Source organism: Rana temporaria, chromosome 12 (assembly GCF_905171775.1).
Source record: "Rana temporaria chromosome 12, aRanTem1.1, whole genome shotgun sequence".
Lineage (NCBI taxonomy): Eukaryota > Metazoa > Chordata > Amphibia > Anura > Ranidae > Rana > Rana temporaria.
Window position 1 is genome coordinate 19244226 of NC_053500.1, and position 19220 is coordinate 19263445.

General features: G+C 43.4%; 1 protein-coding gene across 2 annotated transcripts in view; it reads left to right on the plus strand.

Moving 5' to 3' along the window:
- LAMA5 (laminin subunit alpha 5) overlaps positions 1-19220 on the plus strand; it is a 217036-nt gene that overhangs the window by 123976 nt on the left and 73840 nt on the right. The window contains exons 18-33 of one of the 2 annotated variants that reach the window (XM_040330485.1): positions 712-811; positions 902-951; positions 6421-6526; positions 9129-9228; positions 10697-10853; positions 11269-11407; positions 12901-13043; positions 13125-13231; positions 13584-13737; positions 13824-13984; positions 15576-15684; positions 15772-15869; positions 15950-16157; positions 17679-17808; positions 17898-18037; positions 18295-18410. In XM_040330485.1, the coding sequence (XP_040186419.1) occupies positions 712-811; positions 902-951; positions 6421-6526; positions 9129-9228; positions 10697-10853; positions 11269-11407; positions 12901-13043; positions 13125-13231; positions 13584-13737; positions 13824-13984; positions 15576-15684; positions 15772-15869; positions 15950-16157; positions 17679-17808; positions 17898-18037; positions 18295-18410 (2018 nt within the window). The remainder of the gene's footprint in view (positions 1-711; positions 812-901; positions 952-6420; positions 6527-9128; positions 9229-10696; positions 10854-11268; positions 11408-12900; positions 13044-13124; positions 13232-13583; positions 13738-13823; positions 13985-15575; positions 15685-15771; positions 15870-15949; positions 16158-17678; positions 17809-17897; positions 18038-18294; positions 18411-19220) is intronic. The other variant, XM_040330486.1, reaches the window with a different exon arrangement.

Sequence of the window (19220 nt, forward strand, 5' to 3'; positions counted from 1 at the left end):
TTGCGCAGAAGTTATAACGTCTACAAAATAGGGGATAGATTTATGTCATTTTTGGTAATAATTGTGGTGAAGCTTTTATTTGAAGGAACATCAAACCAGAAGATTTCATTCATTTATGGTGGTGGGATTGTCAATTTGGACTTTTATATATATATATATTTCTTTTTTAATCCTCATTTGTCTAGATATTATTTCTAGTCTATGGATTGTCTTTTATGTGTATGTAAGTGGAAATTTATTAATGAGGGCATAGGAAATGGTTTGGTGAACTGTGTGGGAACCTGAGCAGGTGCTGAGTTAGCATTAGTGCTGCCATGACGTGTGGGTGAAGACAAGCCAGGCAGAATGAAGAAGGGTCTGCCTGACGGGTCACAGCTGTTTTCCTGGAGCTGGCAGTCAGAGTGCACTCTGGCTCTGGCATCGGGTGACACATATCACTGAACGGAGGAGGTGGTCACAGAAGCGGAGACGACAGTGTTGATTAAAAGCCCTTTGCACTGCTGACCCTCCTGCCTGCAATGAGGATCTGGTCCTTTAAAGGTGTAGGGAGAGCCTTGCCGTGGGAGGGGAGAAGCAACCTTAGGACTCTGGGTGGCATTTGTGCTTGGATAACACTGGCATGCTTGTTTCTCCTTCCCCTCTACTGGGGGAACTATGCAGAGACCTTGCTGCATATTGCAGGCCCTCATCCTGCTCTCTTGTATTGCACAGGGCAACTGTGAGTGTCGCGAGAACGTGGAAGGAAGCGCATGCGACAAATGTAAACCGCTATACTGGGACCTGGCACCGGAAAACCCACAAGGCTGCAAACGTAAGAAGGAATAACTGCATTTCTCTCCAAACTGGAATATAAAGATTAGCGTTTGGTCATACTGATGGCAAATCTTTTTGCTTCATGCAGGATGTGAATGCGGCTCGGGGACAATAAACGGAGCAGGGGAATGTCAGCAGGTAAGAGCATGAAATACATATCACACAGCTTGTACCTAATATATGTTATATGCAGCGAGATAGAGGAAGGAATGCTACTTTTTCCCCCGGATTTGGATCAGCTCAGCTTTGGTCATCGGCAATGTCAGATGACACAAGGACTGCATATTCTCGTTATGATCACATATTAAAATTTCGCTATTTTCCCATCAGATGCTATATCTCTGAACCGATTGGACCAATGTCCTGAATTTTTGAGTACCTTCTAAACAATCATTTTCAGTTGTTCCTTGACACATTCTCTAATGCCACGTACACATGACCATTTTTCACGACGAGAAAAACAACGGCGTGAAAAACGTTCTAAATGTTCTAAATTTTTATGGCCTTTTTTCTTGACGAGAAAAATGCTCAGGAGCCTACACACGACTGTTTTTAACGACCAATTTAAAAAATTGCATTTTTCTCGTCATGATAAATGGTCGTGTGTACGCGGCATAAGGGGTTGATTTACTAAAGGCAAATCCACTTTGCACTACAAGTGCACTTGGAAGTGCAGTCGCTGTAGATCTGAAGGGAAGATCTGAAACTAAGGGAAGCTCTGCTGATTTTATCATCCAATCATGTGCAAGCTAAAATGCTGTTTTTTATTTTCCTTGCATGTCCCCCTCAGATCTACAGCGACTGCACTTGCAGTGCACTTGTAGTGCAAAGTGGGTTTGCCTTTAGTAAATAACCCCCTAAGTAATCTTCTCAAGTAGCGCTGCATTGTTTGGAGATAGTTCCTAGTGTATGAGTAGAGTTAGACATGCACACTAATGCCACGTACAAAACAACAAAATCCGACTGTGTGTAGGCTCCATCGGACATTTGCTGTCGGAATTTCCAACAACAAAAATTTGAGAGCTGGTTTTTCAAATTTTCCGACAACAAAAGATGTTGTCGGAAATTCCGACAGTGTGTACACAATTCAACGCACAAAAATTCTACGCATACTCAAAATTAATTTGACGCATGCTCGGAATGATTGAACTTAATTTTTCTCAGCTCATCGTAGTGTTGTACGTCACTGAATTCTTGACGTTCGCAATTTCCGACAACATTTGCATGACCAGTTTGAGGGAACATATGTCGGAAAAAAATCCACGGTCTTGTTGACGGAATGTCCGATCGTGTGTACGCAGCATTACTCTCTATTGATAATTTGGTTTAATCTTTCTTTATTCAAATTTTTAAAACACGTTACGTATACAAAGAACAGGGAAAGTACATAGGTGGGTTTTTTGAAATTGTTCACCAGTGGTAGAATGTATATATCAAAAAAAAAAAGCTTAGGTACTTGGTTGTTAGTGATACAATACAGAAGATACTAATGTTGAAGAACAACCATGTCGGGTCATCTAGGGAGTAGCTAGGGGGTAGACTGCCCAACCTAACTGTCTACAATGGAAAGCTAGTGAAAAGTAATACCATTCAGTTGTCAAGTGCGACCATTAATAAGAATGGGGTAGTCGAGTATGTAAGACTAGCTTCCAGTAGTTAGTAGCGAGGGGGTTGGAAGTATACCAGTTCAAAAGGAAGTTAGAATGGCCAGGGGTTAGACTGGAGGAAGAGGGGTAGGAGTCACTCCATCATGGCTGTTTGGAGGTTGGGGGGTGTCCTGCTTTATCTCTACTGATAAATTGGTTGGAAGCCGATGACTCTACCAGTAAAAGTCGGGCACTCAGGGGACAGAACGCTCTCTTAATTTGTAGGCTCTGCTTAGCCTCTCCTGGAAGATGAAGGGAATTGTAGAAGATGCTGGGTCAGGCTTATTATTTGAGGGACAATGTCTTTTGGGGCAAGTTTTCTTAGCCCACTATTCGACTCTTCCTTCCCAACAATGGACAGCCAGCCGTCTGGGGCACCACCAGCTGGTGTCAGCCAAACTGAGGTCAGTGTCATCTATTGAGTATGTCCTAAGCCAAAAAAGAAGTATTAGGTGTGTGGCTGGTGTGGAGTTTGAGCTCGAGACTTGCTGTATTTAGAGTAAACAGAAAGAGGTTATCTGGGGTGATGGGTAAACTGTGAAGCAGGTGACATATCAGATGAACGCTAGGTTAGAGAACTGCGGGGTTGACAAAAATCTGGATGTTTTCCTATCGATTTTCCGATATCACTTACATACTTGGCTGTCTAGAAGGAGAGATTTATTACGTCTGCCTGGCCAACTTTTGGACTTCTTATATAGCGCCTCTATCACCAAATGTCTGAGCCTCATTTATTTATATATAATCTGTTGTTCCCTGGTCTTCTCTTGGTGCAGCATTGGAGAGTGAGAGGAGGATTGATGAGTTTTTTTCACAACACAGAGACAATTTTTGTCTAAGGAAAGAAATTTGGAAGGATAGCACTGGAACCTTATAATTACCTGAAGGTTATAGGGGTGTTTGACTAGGATGCCTGGATTCTTAGGCCCCCGTACACACGTCCGAGAAACTCGACGAGCAAAACACATCGTTTTGCTCGTCGAGTTCCTTGTGAAGCCGCCGAGGATCTCGGCGAGCCAAGTTTCCTCATTGACTAACGAGGAAATAGAGAACATGTTCTCTATTTGGCCCGACGAGTTCCTCGTCGGTTTCCTCGGCCAAAAGTGTACACACGACCGGGTTTCTCGGCAGAATACGGCTCCGATCGAATTTCTGGCCGAATTCTGCCGAGAAACTCGGTCGTGTGTACGGGGCCTGAGAGATGATTGCTTCTCTATGCCCAAGGACTTCTGCTATCCTCCACTACTTTGTAACTGAGGGTATCTGTGGCTGAAACACTGCTTTAAAATGTAATCATCTAGATCATCGTTTCTTACCCTTTTTTCAATCAAGGTTTTACGCCCTTCCTGACCAGGCCATTTTTTGCGATACAGCACTGTATTGTTTTAACTGACAATTACGCAGGCGTACAGCACTGTACCCAAATAAAATGTATGGGCCATATTCTCATAGAAGTTACGATGGAGTATCTCAGGATACTCCATCGTATCTCCCTTTTTTGGCCCGTGTATCTATGCGACTGATTCTTAGAATCATTTTCGCATAGATACACTTAAGATCCGCCATCTGTAAGTCACTTACACTGGCGGATCTTAAATGTAATGACGCCGGCCGCCGCTAGATGGCATTTACGTGAAGGACTCATTTGCGTATGCAAATGATCCTTCTACGCCGATTCCCGAACGAGTTTGCGTCGCGTAACCGTCGCTAACGTCGTTTGCGTAAGCGGAAATTTAGTCCTGCTATATAAGGAGTAAATTTCCGCAAGTCCCACGTAGGCCATGTTACGGATGGCGTCGGGTCCGTGTCGTGTTTTTTCGTTGGGTACGTAGTTTCCGTAAGTCGTTCTTGAATACGACTTTACGTCAATGACGCACACGCCGGCGTCATTGACGTTTTCCGCCGAGAACTGGAGCATGCGCACTGGGCTTTTTGAAGCCCGGCGCATGCGCAGTTCATTAGAATCGGGGGCGCGCTTAATTTGAATACAAGCCGCCCCCTTGGAGATCCGCCAGGCTACGCCGGGGCATTTACACTCCGCCGTCCCAACTTATGGAGCAAGTGTTTGGGGAATACAACACTTGCTCCTGTAAGTTGGGACAGCGGAGTGTAAGTGCCTTAAGCGCAGCCCGCGGATTTTTAGAGAGAATATGGGCCTATGTCCTTTTTTTCCCCCCACAAATAGAGCTTTTTTTTGTGTTATTTGATCACCTCTGCAGGTTTTATTTTGTACACTATAAACAATTTTCTTTCTTCATCAATTTACGCCAATATGTATTCTGCTACATATTTTTGGTAAAAAATAAATAAATAAGTGTATATTGATTGGTTTGTGCAAAATTTATAGGGTCTACAAACTATGAGATATTTTTATAGAATTTTGTATTTATTAATTTGTTTGCTAGTAACAGCGGCGATCAGCGATCTTTAGCGGGATCTGCAACATTGTGGTGGACAAATGGGACACTAATTGACACTTTTTTGGGGAACCAGTGACATTATAACAGTGATCAGTGCTAAAAATATGCACTGTTAGGCCGCGTACACGCGATCGGTCAAAACCGATGAAAACGGACTGAAGGACCGTTTTCATCGGTCCAAACCGATCGTGTGTGGGCCCCATCGGTCAGTTAACCTTCGGTCAAAAAAATGAGAACTTGCTTTAAAATTGAACCGATGGACGCCTAAACGATAGGTCGAAACCGATCGTTAGTATGCAAAAGTATCAGTTAAAAACCGACGCATGCTCAGAATCAAGTCGACGCATGCTTGGATACATTGATCGGTTATTTAACCGATGGTGTGTAGGCACATCAGACCATCAGTCAGCTTCATCGGTTAACCGATGACAACGGTCCTTCGGACCGTTGTCATCGGATGGACTGATCGTGTGTACACGGCCTTACTGTACTAATGACACTGGCAGGGAAGGGGTTAACACCAGACCTAGACGTCCTCCTTATGAACCAATAACGTCACTTGTTGTTAGGATGCCAGTGGCTGGAAGGTTGTAGTGGTGCACAATGAAAACCTAAAAGGCAGGCTTGCTCCACCTGCTGGCTTATGAACAATTTTGGGTAGTTTTTAAGGATTATGCCAAGGCACACCCTGGTGGAAAAAGGCTCATCTAGATACAGTTTTATTACAAGGTAGGATAAGAAGACTTTAGCACAAATGCTTTTCGGGGGCTCAACACTCCCTCTTCATCGGGGGCTTCAAATGAGAGGTAATATATATGCTGAGCAGAGTTCATCAGGCCATTAGCAGCGGGTATGAGCAGGTTGAAGTATCTGCTGACAGACTCTACTTTTTATTAGTTTGGTCAAAAAACATATACATAGGCAAACCTTAGCTAAAGCCATCTATACTGTTTGCTGCGGTCAAACAACGTCTTCTTGGGACCATGATGCAAAAAAATGACCTCCATTCTTAATGATACACATGCTAAATACCATCAAATTTGGAGTCCAGTTATACCATTTGTGGTGCCTATCCCCTTCCTTGCACCCCAACGCTCCTTTCCCCTCCTTTTCCCCTTTTTTTTCTCTCTTTTCTTCTTCTGTAACTTATTTTTATTTTACGATATTACTTACATCATATCTTTTTATGTCCTCCTTTTGTCTTATTTATTTTTTCCTAACAGACAAAAAGGAGATATCTTTATGGACCTGTCTATATTAAACTACTACATGAATGTGTTTGTGTTTACACATTTCATCTGATAAGATTTTTGTCAATAATCATTTGCTTACATACCTTTTCTATTTTCTTTATGTGGAGCTATGCGCCTTTTACCATATCCCAATCTATTGTTTTCTTCACATTTATTTACTGTTTGTTCCTTGGAAAAAATTGGTTGCTGCATTTTCAGAATTGCTTTTTGTGCCCTCTTGAACAATCCCTCTTGATTTTGAATTCGTTGTCTGTCTTTTGGGTTTACCGTTAATGTACTTGTTTGCAGGTGACTGGACAGTGTTTCTGCAAGCCCAATATCTGCAGCGGATCCTGCAGCAAGTGCAAAGATGGCTACTACAACCTGAAGCCCGACAGCTATTTTGGATGTCAAGGTAAATTCTGAATCCATAATCCAGAATCCCATGGAAAGATTTTTACCGAAGATCTGCCTATTTTTGATTCACGGCTTGGATAAAACGTATTTGCCTATGAAGACTTTGCCCTGTGGTAGAAAGCACAGCCTGTATTAGACAGATTCACACTTCTCTGGGTTATCGATAAGATGGTAGCCATTAGGCACAATGGGCCAGCATCATGTACAATTCCGGCGGCATAACATATCCCATTTACGTTACACCGCCGCAAGTTTTCAGCGCAAGTGCTTGATTCACAAAGCACTTGCCTGTAAACTTGCAGCGGCGTAGCGTAAATCCGTCCGGCGCAAGCCCGCCTAATTCAAATGGGGCGTGTATCATTTAAATTAGGCGCGTTCCCGCTCCGAACGTACTGCGCATGCTCCGTTTTGTAATTTCCCGCCGTGCTTTGCGCGAAATGACGTCGCACCGACGTGATTTTTTGAACGGCGACGTGCGTTACGTCCTTTCCTATTCCCGGACGACTTACGCAAAAAAAAATAATTCAAAATTCGACGCGGGAACGATGGCCATACTTTAACATGGCTAGTCTAAATATAAGCCTTTGAAATAGCATCCGTAACTTTACGACGGGAAAAGCCGACGTAAGAGAATGCGACGAGCGCGCGTAGCTTCGTGGATCGCCGTAAACAGCTAATTAGCATACCCGACGCGGAAAACGACGCAAACTCCACCCAGCGGGCGCTGAAGTATTGCATCCTAAGATCCGAAGGCGTACGAAGCCATACGCCTGTCGGATCTTACCCAAATGCCGTCGTATCTTGGTTTGAGGATTCAAACTAAAGATACGACGCGGGAAATTTGAAAATACGCCGGCGTATCAGTAGATATGCCGGCGTATTTCATCTGTGAATCTGGCCCAATGCATTTTGGTTCATCTATTGGTTAAAAGGTAAAACTCCAACCCTTTTAGGTAATTTTGAACCCCCCCCCCCACGTACACTCCTATTGACAATCGCTATCATAGAGCTGTCTCACTGGCCAATGGGAATGTGCAAGAAAGGGTGTCTTTGAGGTGCCTGTATTTAAAGCGGAACTTCAGTAATTTTTTCAACTTTCCATCTATTAAAGGGGTTGTAAAGGTTTGTTTTTTATTTTCTAAATAGGTTCCATTAAGCTAGTGCATTGTTGGTTCACCTACCTTTTCCTTCCATTTCCCTTCTAAATGTTTTTTTTTCTGTGTCTGAATTTCTCACTTCCTGTTCCTCCTCAGTAAGCTGTTCTGGCTGACTAACCCCCAGCCAGGACGGCTCGGATGATGGGGGCAAGTTTACAGGAAGTGAGAAATTCAGACAAAGAAAAAAAAACATTTAGAAAGGAAATCAAAGGAAAAGGTAAGTGAACCAACAATGCACTAGCTTAAAGGAACCTATTTAGAAAATAAAAAACAAACCTTTACAACCCCTTTAAATCTTTCGGCCCTTGTTCTTTTAACTTTGGATAGTAAAACATTTGTTTCTGATAGTAAATACATTATACAGCCCACTTCCTGTTCCTTGTCTGGTAAAAAGCCTAGGCTTATGACATTATGAAAAGGAAAATAGAGGGCGCTACACCACTCAGTGATACATCAAGTCCCAATATTGTATCAAGTGCAGTGTCACAAATTAGTGATGATAATAAATCTCTTTATTATCATCACTAATTTGTGACACTGCACTTGATACAATATTGGGACTTGATGTCACTGGATTCTTCATGACATAGAGACATTATATATTTATATTTGTATTATTATATATTGTTAAGGTTTTTCCTTTATGATCACTACACTTATGATTGATTAACGTATCACTGAGTGGTGTAGCGCCCTCTATTTTCCTTTTCATTCATTACAATCAGTATTGTCTAGGAGGTGCAGCTTTATATTATTTAGTTAAAAAAAAAATGTATTTCAATATATTTTTGGCGCTGAATTCACTTTTTCCTCTTATGACATTATGAACAACTCTCTCGCTCTCGTGAGAGTTTGCCAGGGAGGGAGGGGGAAGGAGTCATAAGAGGGCCAATGAGATCTGCAGAGCTGGAGGTGTGCCTCTGTGTGTCTGTGTACAGCCAGGAAGTGAAACAGGAAGCAGCTTCAGCTGCCCACAGTTAAAATGGCTGCAGCCAGACTCAGTGGAGGGAGATTTCTGCAGAATATTTGGCAAGTACAGAATCACAGTATATATATAATAATATGCAAAGTGGTCGGAGGGAAGCTTCAGAATGGCAAAGATGTTTTTATTTCCAATGATGTGAGCAGACTGCAGTTCCTCTTTAAGTTTGCTTTAATGAATATGAAGTTCTCCAGAATCCACTCTTTCTTAGCCATCTTTTCACCATGTACTTATTCTAGTTCCAACCACTGTCAGATCCCGTCCTGTAGGCCACAGGGTGATGAATTCCCCTCTAATTGGATATCTGGAAATGCCTTCTTAATGCACATTGAGAAGAGCGGATGCCTCTCGCGCATTCCACAGCTCAGGCCGCTATAAATATCCTATTGGCTGCCTCCTTGGGCCTAGTGCTCACGGCTTGGCAGAGTGAACTCACCAGGTGTTCTTCACCCCCCTTGCAGGATGCCAGTGTGACATCGGAGGCTCAGTTGGCTTGGCATGCGATGCCAGGACAGGCGAATGCCAGTGCCGCGAGAATGTGGATGGACCGAAATGCAACCGGTGAGTGTGTGCTGGGAATAGTGGCTGTAATAACGGAATGATCACACAGGCTTACTAATTGCCAGATTGATAGCGGATGTGTATGTTGGACGCTTGTCACTGAGCATCAGCTGTCCCAGCTAATGAAGGTCTGTTGAAATCAGCTGCATTTAAGCTGGGCAGAGACAGCTGCTGTGGACTTTCATTACACTGTAAAAAGAAAAGACAAGCAAGATGTTTGTACAGCATTATCTCCAACATTTTACTACAGCTGGTCATGTGCGCCGTACTGAAAATGACCTTGGGATAATTAATTGATGAATTTGTCTGCAACTTCATCAAGTGTTAATAAAGCCTGGCATCTCTACAGGGGCCAACTGAGAAACAAAATGGCTGCTATTTTTGGTGGCATCTTGGTCACATGTAGAGCCTATTATTTATTATTATTATATTTTTTCAATTATTATAATTATTATTGTTATTATAGGCCTATGGGTGCCCAGAAGCTTTATTTACTTCAAATTGCTTTATCTTGCTTTCCTGATGAACATCATACCTCCCAACTTTTTAAAATGGGAATAAGGGACACCTATTAGCAAAAGTATGCAGGCATAGGACACACCCCTTGCCACGTCCCTTAACCACTTAACGACCGCCGCCTGTAGATATAAGTCCACAGAATAGCACGGCTGAGCAGATGGACGTACCGGTACGTCCTGTACATCTACCCAGCCGTGGGTCGCGGGCGCGCGCCCGCGGTGGGCGCCTGCGACCCGGTCCGAAGCTCCGGGACCCGCGGACCCGATCGCCGCTGGGGTCCCGCGATCAGTCCCCGGAACTGAAGAACGAGGAGAGCCGCGTGTAAACACGGCTTCCCCGTGCTTCATTGTGGCGGCTGCATCGATCGTGTCATCCTCTTTATAGGGAGACACAATCGATGACATCACTCCTACAGCCACACCCCCCTACAGTTGTAAACACACACTAGGTGAAACATAACCCCTTCAGCGCCCCCTGTTGTTAACTCCCAAACTGCAACTGTCATTTCTACAACAAAGAATGCATTTTTTGGTGTGAAAATTACAATGGTCCCAAAAATGTGTCAAAATTGTGCGAAGTGTCCGCCATAATGTCGCAGTCACGAAAAAACTTATATACCCTGTAGCTCCTGCTGGATTTTGCTTCTAATCCCCTTTTGGAGGCTTCCATTTGTGGACATTTTATGGTTACACAACCTTGCTCACATTGCTATAATCTTTTTATATGGACTATAAACTGAAGGACTTATGAATAAATGGTTGTGGAACGAATCATTTGAGTTCCCATTATCTCCTATGGGGAAATTTGCTTTGAATTACAAGCATGTTTCTGGAACGAATTATGCTCGCAATCCAGGGTTTTACTGTATGTCCTTTAAGAATTGCCCATGATATATGGTTAATGAGAGTTTTCTGTGTACGCTCCTGATTGGCTATGTTTCACCTCCCAGACCTGTCAGTGGATATTATTTCCCGGATCTACATCATCTGAGATATGAAGTGGAGGATGGCCGGACGACGGATGGAAGGCAAGTCCGATTTGGCTTCAACCCTCTGGAGTTTGAGAACTTCAGCTGGAGAGGATATGCCCAAATGTCACCATATCAGGTGAGACCAAGCTATATTTATGGAAGAGAAGAGCTCATGTTGTCTGCAATAGTCAATCAAATTCTCCAGCGTGTTTTGGGAAAGCAGAAAGAGAGAGAAAGCGAGAGAAAAAGTAGTATGTGAAAAATGAAAGGCAGCCATGACTGCTTGGTTTGGCAGTTTTAGAACATTTTATCCTTCGGATTGAATTCGAAAAGTAATTTGTATTAACATTGAATTAGAAAATATCAATATCAGTTTTTCAAGAAAAGAAAATGCTATGTGTTTCTATATATATGGCTATTTTGCAGAAGCGTTGAATGTGTTTTAGCACTTTGTTTTCAAATAATGACCTATTTGAAGATGTATAATAATGTATAGATGTATAATAAAGTGTGGCTCTTCATCTTCATTTATTGACATTATTTCTTGACAGCCAAAAGTCATTCTGACCATAAACGTGACATCCCCCGACCTTTTCCGAGTTGTGTTCCGGTACGTCAACCGCGGCTCAGATAGTGTGTACGGCAAGGTGTCATTTATAGAAGAGAAGAAGTTCAATGCCTGTGCTAACTGTAAGTGTCCCAAGTGTCTGTCCACCCTGTGCTTACAAATGGTACATTCCAGAGAGTAGACACTGAGACTCGACTAGCTGAGGAATGTCTCATTAATGCTGGCTGGGGGTGGGACTGTGGACACAAGATCTACTTCTCCTTCCCGTCACTGGAGTGCCTCTAATCTCCTTTGGGGATATGTTTCTGCAGGAATATAATTACAAGGCTTGTGGATTTGACTGCTCAAAGTTGAGCTTTTTATGAGATTAAGAGACAGCTGAGGAAACTCATTCATTGTGATAAACCTCAAACCTTCAGTGAACACCACAAACTTTGTGTACAAAAGTGGAAGAGTTTTTTTTTTCAACAGGCTGATGATTTTCGTCGTTCTCAGCTTTTGACTCCTGGAATAACAGAATTTCTCAGCCGTTAATGAGCAGCAATGTTATTCCTGTTTCATCCTCTCGTGGTATTAGGAAAGTCTGTGTTTAAAATGCAACACAAAACGCTATATGTTGTGTGTATGTAATTCCTTTTCTTTCCTCTTACCGTCAACATTTCCTTCCCCTCCCTTTCCCCTTCCCCCTTCCTCCTTCCCCCTTCCTTCTTCCCCCTTCCTCCTACCTCCTTCCTCCTTCCCCCTTCCTCCTTCCCTTCCCCTTCCCTTCCACCTCCCCTTCCCTTCCCCTTCCCCCTCCCCTTCCCCTTCCCCCTCCCCTTCTCCCTCCCCTTCCCTTTCGCTTCCCCTCACTTTCTTTTCCCTTCCCTCTACCCTTTCCCTCTCCTTCCCCTCCCCTTACCCTCTCCTTCCCCTCCCCTTCCCCTTCATTTCCCTCTCCTCTTTCCCTTCCCCGTCTCTTCTCCTTCACCTTCCCCTCTTCTCCCCCTCCCCTTCTCCTCCCCCTCCCCTTCTCCTCCCCCTCCCCTTTCCCTTCACTTACCCCTCCTCCGCTCCCCTCCCCTTCCCCTCCCCACCACTCCCCTTCCCCTTTGCATCAGTTCCCCCTCCTCTTACTCTTCCCCTCCCCTTCACCTTCTCTTCCCCTCCCCTTCACCTTCTCTTCCCCTCCCCTTCACCTTCTCTTCCCCTCCCCTTGCCCTTCCACTTTCTCTCCCCCTTTCCCTCCCTTTTCCTTTCCCTCCCTTTTCCTTCCCCTCCCTTTCCCTTTCCCTCACTTTTCCTTCCCCTCCCTTTCCCTTCCCCTTTGCTTCCCCTTCCATATGGGGATTTTGTTTGTATAATTCTTCTCATTCTAAAATCAAATAAAAGCAAATGAAACTAAGTACTTTCAAATGACATTAATCAAGTCTCTGTTGGTACTATCGTTTGTACTGATGAGCTTTTTTTGTACAAATGTTCCTTTGAAAATCTATCAGTCTATGTCCAGCTTAAGGCAATGGAAGTGTTGCCGGAGGGATGTACAAGCCAACAGTGTACATTAGACTGGAGGAGGACAATCCCATCTCAATCATGTACAATTATTGTAACACCATCAATTTATATTTCTGTGCAGGTTCTGAGCAAATCAAGCAAATCGTTTTTCCTCCAAGCAAAGAACCGGCTTTTGTCACTGTCCCAAGCAGTAGTTATGGAGAGCCTTTTGTTCTGAATCCAAACACGTGGTCGGTGGTGATCGAGGTGGAGGATGTGCTTCTGGTAAGTCTTTTACTCCAATTTGGAAGTTTGGCAATGATTTAATATCAGTATTCTGATTTCACTGTATATTTCCTCAACCAGGATTACTTTGTCCTACTTCCAAGTGCCTACTATGAGGCTCCGATCCTCCAGGTGAAAGTGACCGAGGCCTGCACATATGCCCCGACTTCAGAGCAGGCCAATCAGAAGTAAGGATCATCCAAATCGCACAATTTATCCAAGAACAAATACGGTGTTAATTAAACAGTGCATAATGCAGGTCTATTAGTGATCATGATGTAAACTCATTAGTGAAATAACACATAACAGTCAGTCAAAATACAAAACACCCGTCTTTATATCACAAGATGACAGAGACATTGGAGGCGTATGTAATGCCCATGGTTAAATTAAGTAAGCATGACATATGTGGGTGTGAAATGCTATACAGCTGTTGGACTGACCTGTACATACAGTATAATATCAGATGGCCGCTCAGTCATAAGTATAATTAATATATAATATGTGTTTATAATTTTATAATGATGTCTTTCTATCCAGCTGCCTGTTGTACAAATACCTCTCGCTGGATGGATTCCCTTCATCAGAGGGCAGTGAAGTTACCTGCCGAATGGACAACAGCCTTCCCCGACCTTGCCCAACAGAGCAGATCACCCCCAGGCACCCACCATTAATTGGCTGCTATGGAAGTGATGTACGTACAATAAGAGAGTATTGATGTCTGTATCTCTTTATTAAGTGTGCCTATAAAAATCCTGAACATCATGGTCTGTCTACTAGATTGATGTCCAGTTCAATCTGCCGGTGCCTCACCCAGGCCGCTATGCCATTGTCGTAGAGTATGCCAACGAGGAGGATATGCAGATCACCAGTGCTACAGTAAATTCTCCACAACGTCCCACACAGCATGGAGTCTTTACCTTCTCCCCCTGCAAATTCAGGTTTGTATCTTGGTTGCATAGGTGGAAAAAAGACACAAGTTCATTCATTCATAAAGAAAACCCTTGCATGCTCAAAACCCCTAACCCATCTGGATAGGAATACTTCCTAGATCTACTTCTTGTTTCTCTGAAAATCCTTTAATCAATTTCTGTGCTCCCGAGAAGGCCTCGGATCCTGGGATGCAGAGGGTCTCAACTTAAAGTGGATGTAAACCCAATTCATGAAATTTGAGCTGGGCACATATATCTGCAGTATTTTGTTATCTCTCTACAAAGATCTAAGTACCATAGCTCTCTCCAGACCCCTTTTCCTGTTATCAGCCTGATTACTCCTGGCAAATTCTCTGACACATCAGTTAAAAGCAGCCTGAAAATTCTGTCAGGGGAGGTTGCTAAAATAGATTAGCAGGGAGCTGGCCCTGTTACAAAACAGCTCTGAGAGTCTCCGCCTATGATGAGATGGGGTTGTAGTGATCTCATATGTATATTGGAGTCCGGTTAGATAATTGATATTTAGGTGTTAGTATGATGACTATAAGTTATGTTGTTCCGCAGCAACACACCAGGCTCTCCAGAGAGTGCATTTATTTGATTTCCAATACAGAACAAAGTCCAAATTCCACAGATGATACAAATCCAACAGAGTAATTCAAAGTCTCATCTTTTCCTAGACCTGTGCCATATTCATACAGAGAATATTCTCAGTGACAAGACTGACTGAATGCCAGCTTGAATGTCTCAAATTCTGGTCTCACACTGGAGGGAGGGGTTCTTCCAGGTCAACCAAATGTTTCCCTGAATGAATACCCCCTCAAGTCTAATTACCATCAATAAATACTTCCTAGGTAGACTTGCATAAGATTAACACATCAAAGGGTCTTCAGCTGTCCCTTCGATATGTTAGAATTCAGCTGGCTTGGAAAGTTCAACTGAATTCCTGGTCAATATGGTAATGCAATACAATATATTGTGCCATACATACCTACACTTATATATTAATATTACAACAGGGGTGTGTGCCTTTCCTCCAATCAGCAATTTTATCTATCTTGGCTGTATGCCCAGACATCACACTCTGTGTTAAACAGGAACATAAAATCTCCTAACACGATCTTAACTTTCTAAACAGTATATAAATGTAAAGACAGCAGATATACATGTAAAACCTGTGTAGGGAGATTTGGTTCATCTCTGTGTATCATCTGAGGCTGTTCACTTCACTGGGTGTATGGAGGGTTTACATCCATTTTAAAGCTCCACTGGCTACTTTATCTCCCAGAATGGACTCTAAGAACAAGGGCCATCTAACATCCAGGAGGGGGTGGTCCTGACCTCCAAGGCTCAAACATTGACATTGTCTAGCATTCTTTGGAATGCACCTGGCATCCAGGCACACAGAAATTGAATAGCAGAATGAAAAATGTATCGTGCTGTGCATTCACATAGGCAGTATTCTTAATATCAGTTATTATGTACTACAAGGGTGGTTTTCTTTGGAAAAAAATGCAGATGGGATGGCACCACTTTAGTTAAAGATGTACACTAGTGTTATGTTGTTGGAATAAACACATTTCTTATGAATGTGTTACAGCTTTCTGTGCCGTGGAATGGCTTTGGATCATGAGCAGAAGGTGGCCTTGTTTGACCTTACCACCGAAGTCAACATTCGCTTTACAGCAGACAAGACTCAGTTCCACCTGGTGAGTGTCAGAAGGATGTTTGGTGTCTTCTTTGTTCAGTCTCACTTGTTACGTCTCCAAGGTTTTCACTGTTGTTCCTTCTTTCAGGGCAAGGTCTTCCTCATTCCTGCTGACCAGTTCAGTTTGCAGTACGTCGAGCCACGAGTTCACTGCATTGCCGTTCACGGATCTTTTAACCCCAGCAGGTATTTGGCTTGTGCCTAGTTCTAATGGCTTGCATAATATATGTTTGGGCTTCTGATCTGATATCTCCTTTTGTCTATAGTGGATCTTGCATTCCATCGAGGTTCCATAAACCATCACAGTCTGTGGTTTTAACGGAGGGGAAGACAAGCTCAGTGTCAAACAATATCCCTGTATGGCCGGGACACCAAATTCCATCTACCAATGGCCAAAAGGTTGTGCCACATCCAACATCACTGCCACCGACAGCTGTGGATGCCACAAAAGTGATACGTCTGCAATCTCCTGAGGTTTGTGATAAATTGCACCCTCTGCCATAAGTTACAGTAATCTCTGTGAAATGGGATGATGGTGTTTTTGTCAAACACAGTGCATTTGTAACCAACAGTGGGGTCCTGTGTGGGAGTGGGGTCCTGTACCCATTATTTAAAACCATCCCACACAAAAAAATTTATATCGGCTTGCTAAGCGATGCAGTGCAATGTGCAGCTGCAGTTTTCATCAGCAGGGGGTTCTGTAGGTGAATATGGGATTGGAAGCTCCATGATCCTGGAAAACGAGAATAGGTGGTAACCCCTCTTTGCTATATTATCCAGCAAGAGGCATAGTTTGTTGGTTATTATCTCTAAGCTTAGTGAAGTTTTTATTACCATCAGTGAATAAAGCTAGGGGAGCTAAAATACCAACGGCATAGCTCCCAACTGTCCCTGATTTTCGAGGGACTGTCCCTGATTTGGAGCAATGTCCCTTTTTCCTCCTCATTTGTCCCTCATTTTGGTCTGATCTATATGGCTGTATATAAAATGCACTTTTTATCTTTCAAAAAGGGTTTCCCAGAGCTAAACCTTTCGTCCAATTTCTAAACTGCTGCATTTGTAAATGTCAAAAGCCAATTTAAAGAAATAGTAGAGTAAAAAAAGCACTTGTGGGTTTAACTATTTTCTTTTTGTATAATTCTCCTTTAAAGGGGCATGGGGGGGTGCACATTAGGGGGGTCACTTTTGGGTTGGGGCTCTACTCCCCCCACCCCAAAGCACCCTGTCTCCATGTTGATGTTGTGGAGGGCAGATCCTGATGCCGAAGGGTCTGGTATGGATTTGGGGGGAGGAGCCAGTCCCCTTTTTTTGGGGGGGGGGTGGTATGGGGTTCCCATTAAAATTTATACCAGACCTGAAAGGGCCTGGTATGGATTAGTGGGGGGACCACCACCCTGTTTTTTTCAGATCGAATTTGTGTATGGCTGGCCTTAGGCAGCACATAAGAGGATGGAACAAAGTGCTACATGAACTTTTTTCCCCTGGGGAACCAAACACAATAATAAAAAATGACACGAGACCTTTTTTAAAAAAAGTTCATCTACCAAAATCTGTTCCTATTGTTTTTTCGCAAATGCTGGAGAAATAATTCCTGACAATCTCCTCTATCTCTTAGAGATATTGTTGATGAGATCTCTCATTTCCTGGGTTTGTACACATGCTGTGCCCATAATAAAGCGCTCCCGGCATCTCTGATAGAATTTTAATTACTTTATATTTTACAAATTGTAAAATTTTGAAACACATAAAAGGTGGGGGGGAAACACACGAAACTCCCAGGTGCAAAGCAATATAATTTTGGCAGGGAAGAAGGCGTTTGGAATATCTACGAGATATAGGACCCCAGGGACTGGCACCACACATACATATTGATATCTGCCCAATCTCAAAGTCATCTAATGTCTGATGATATTGCTCTTCATGTTTGAAACTTCAGCAGATTTCCCAAGAAATCTCATTAGTAAAATATATGTTTTTTCTATTGTCTTTGGAAAGCAGACGACGGTGACATATAACGGACGCGTTCCATCGCCAGGGCGTTACGCCTTCATGATTCACTACTATCAACCTTCCCAACCATCTTTTACTTTGGAGGTACAGGTGCATGGTGGCCGGGTTTGGAGAGGTAAGGATTATGGGTGTTTAAAGGTCATGATCCAGCTATAGACCTGTTTAGTGAAGTAGGTATGTCATCTACGTCTTTTCTCTCCCCAGGCTCTGCCAATGCCACATTCTGCCCTCATGGTTTTGGTTGCCGTAGTTTGGTTTTGTCTGAAGATCAAGCCATCCTGGGCATGACTGACAGTGACATCACAGTCACCGTACATGTACCAGATGGAAAGATCATATGGCTGGTAGGTTCCACTGAATTTCTCAGGAAGATAATGCTGTAAATCAAGGACCTCCAAACTACCGTCCTCCAGCTGATGCTGTACTATATGTCCCATGAGGCATTGTAAAACTCTCACATTCACAGACAAGACTGGGCATGATGGGAATAGTAGTTTCTAAACAACTGGAGGCCCATAGTTTGGAAACCCCTACTGTAAATGAATGTCGGGTACTCTTTAATGATGAGGGCTGACCAATATGCTTGCAATCTGTGTTTTAGGAGTACATACTGGTGATACCAGAGGATAGTTACAGCTCCAGCTATCTGGTGGAAGAACCACTGGACAAGTCATACAGTTTTATCAGTCAGTGCAGTACCAACAGCTTCCAGAGCAGGTAACTACATTTATTTATTTATTTTTTCTCTAAGAGTTCAGATAGGCAAAATGGGGCCATGCTGAAATTTTTATTTGGTGGTTATGACTAAGGCCTTATAGGCTGAAACGCGTCAACCTTTTGTATTGCGTTTGTCTACTGTGGCTTGTCAATAAATACGTCAATTGTTTAAAGCGGGACCCATTAATCTATTTTTTTAAACAATCCCCCTAGATTAATGCTCATTTTGTCTAGGGGAATCGGCTAGTTGTTTTAAAATATGAGCTGTACTTACGGTTTACGAGATGCATCCTCTCCGTCGCTTCCGGGTATGGGTCTTTGGGAGCGGGCGTTCCTTCTTGATTGACAGTCTTCCGAGAGGCTTCCGACGGTCGCATCCATCGCGTCACTCGTAGCCGAAAGAAGCCGAACGTCGGTGCGGCTCTATACTGCGCCTGCGCACCGACGTTCGGCTTCTTTCGGAAAATCGTGACGCGATGGATGCGACCATCGGAAGCCTCTCGGAAGACTGTCAATCAAAATAGGAACGCCCAGTCCCGCAGCCCATACCCGGAAGCGACGGAGAGGATGCATCTCGTAAACCGTAAGTGCAGCTCATATTTTAAAACAACTAGCCGATTCCCCTAGACAAAACGAGCATGAAGCTAAGGGGAAAAAGTATATTGTACGGGTGAACCTCCGCTTTAAGAGCAACGACTAGAGAGCGGATCATCTTTTCCTCATTATTCTACGCAGCCAGCGACTGTGGTTCGAGCACCCGGGAGCTCTGGTTTCCATGGGATGTATGGGTAGTAGCACTGACTTTTTTGT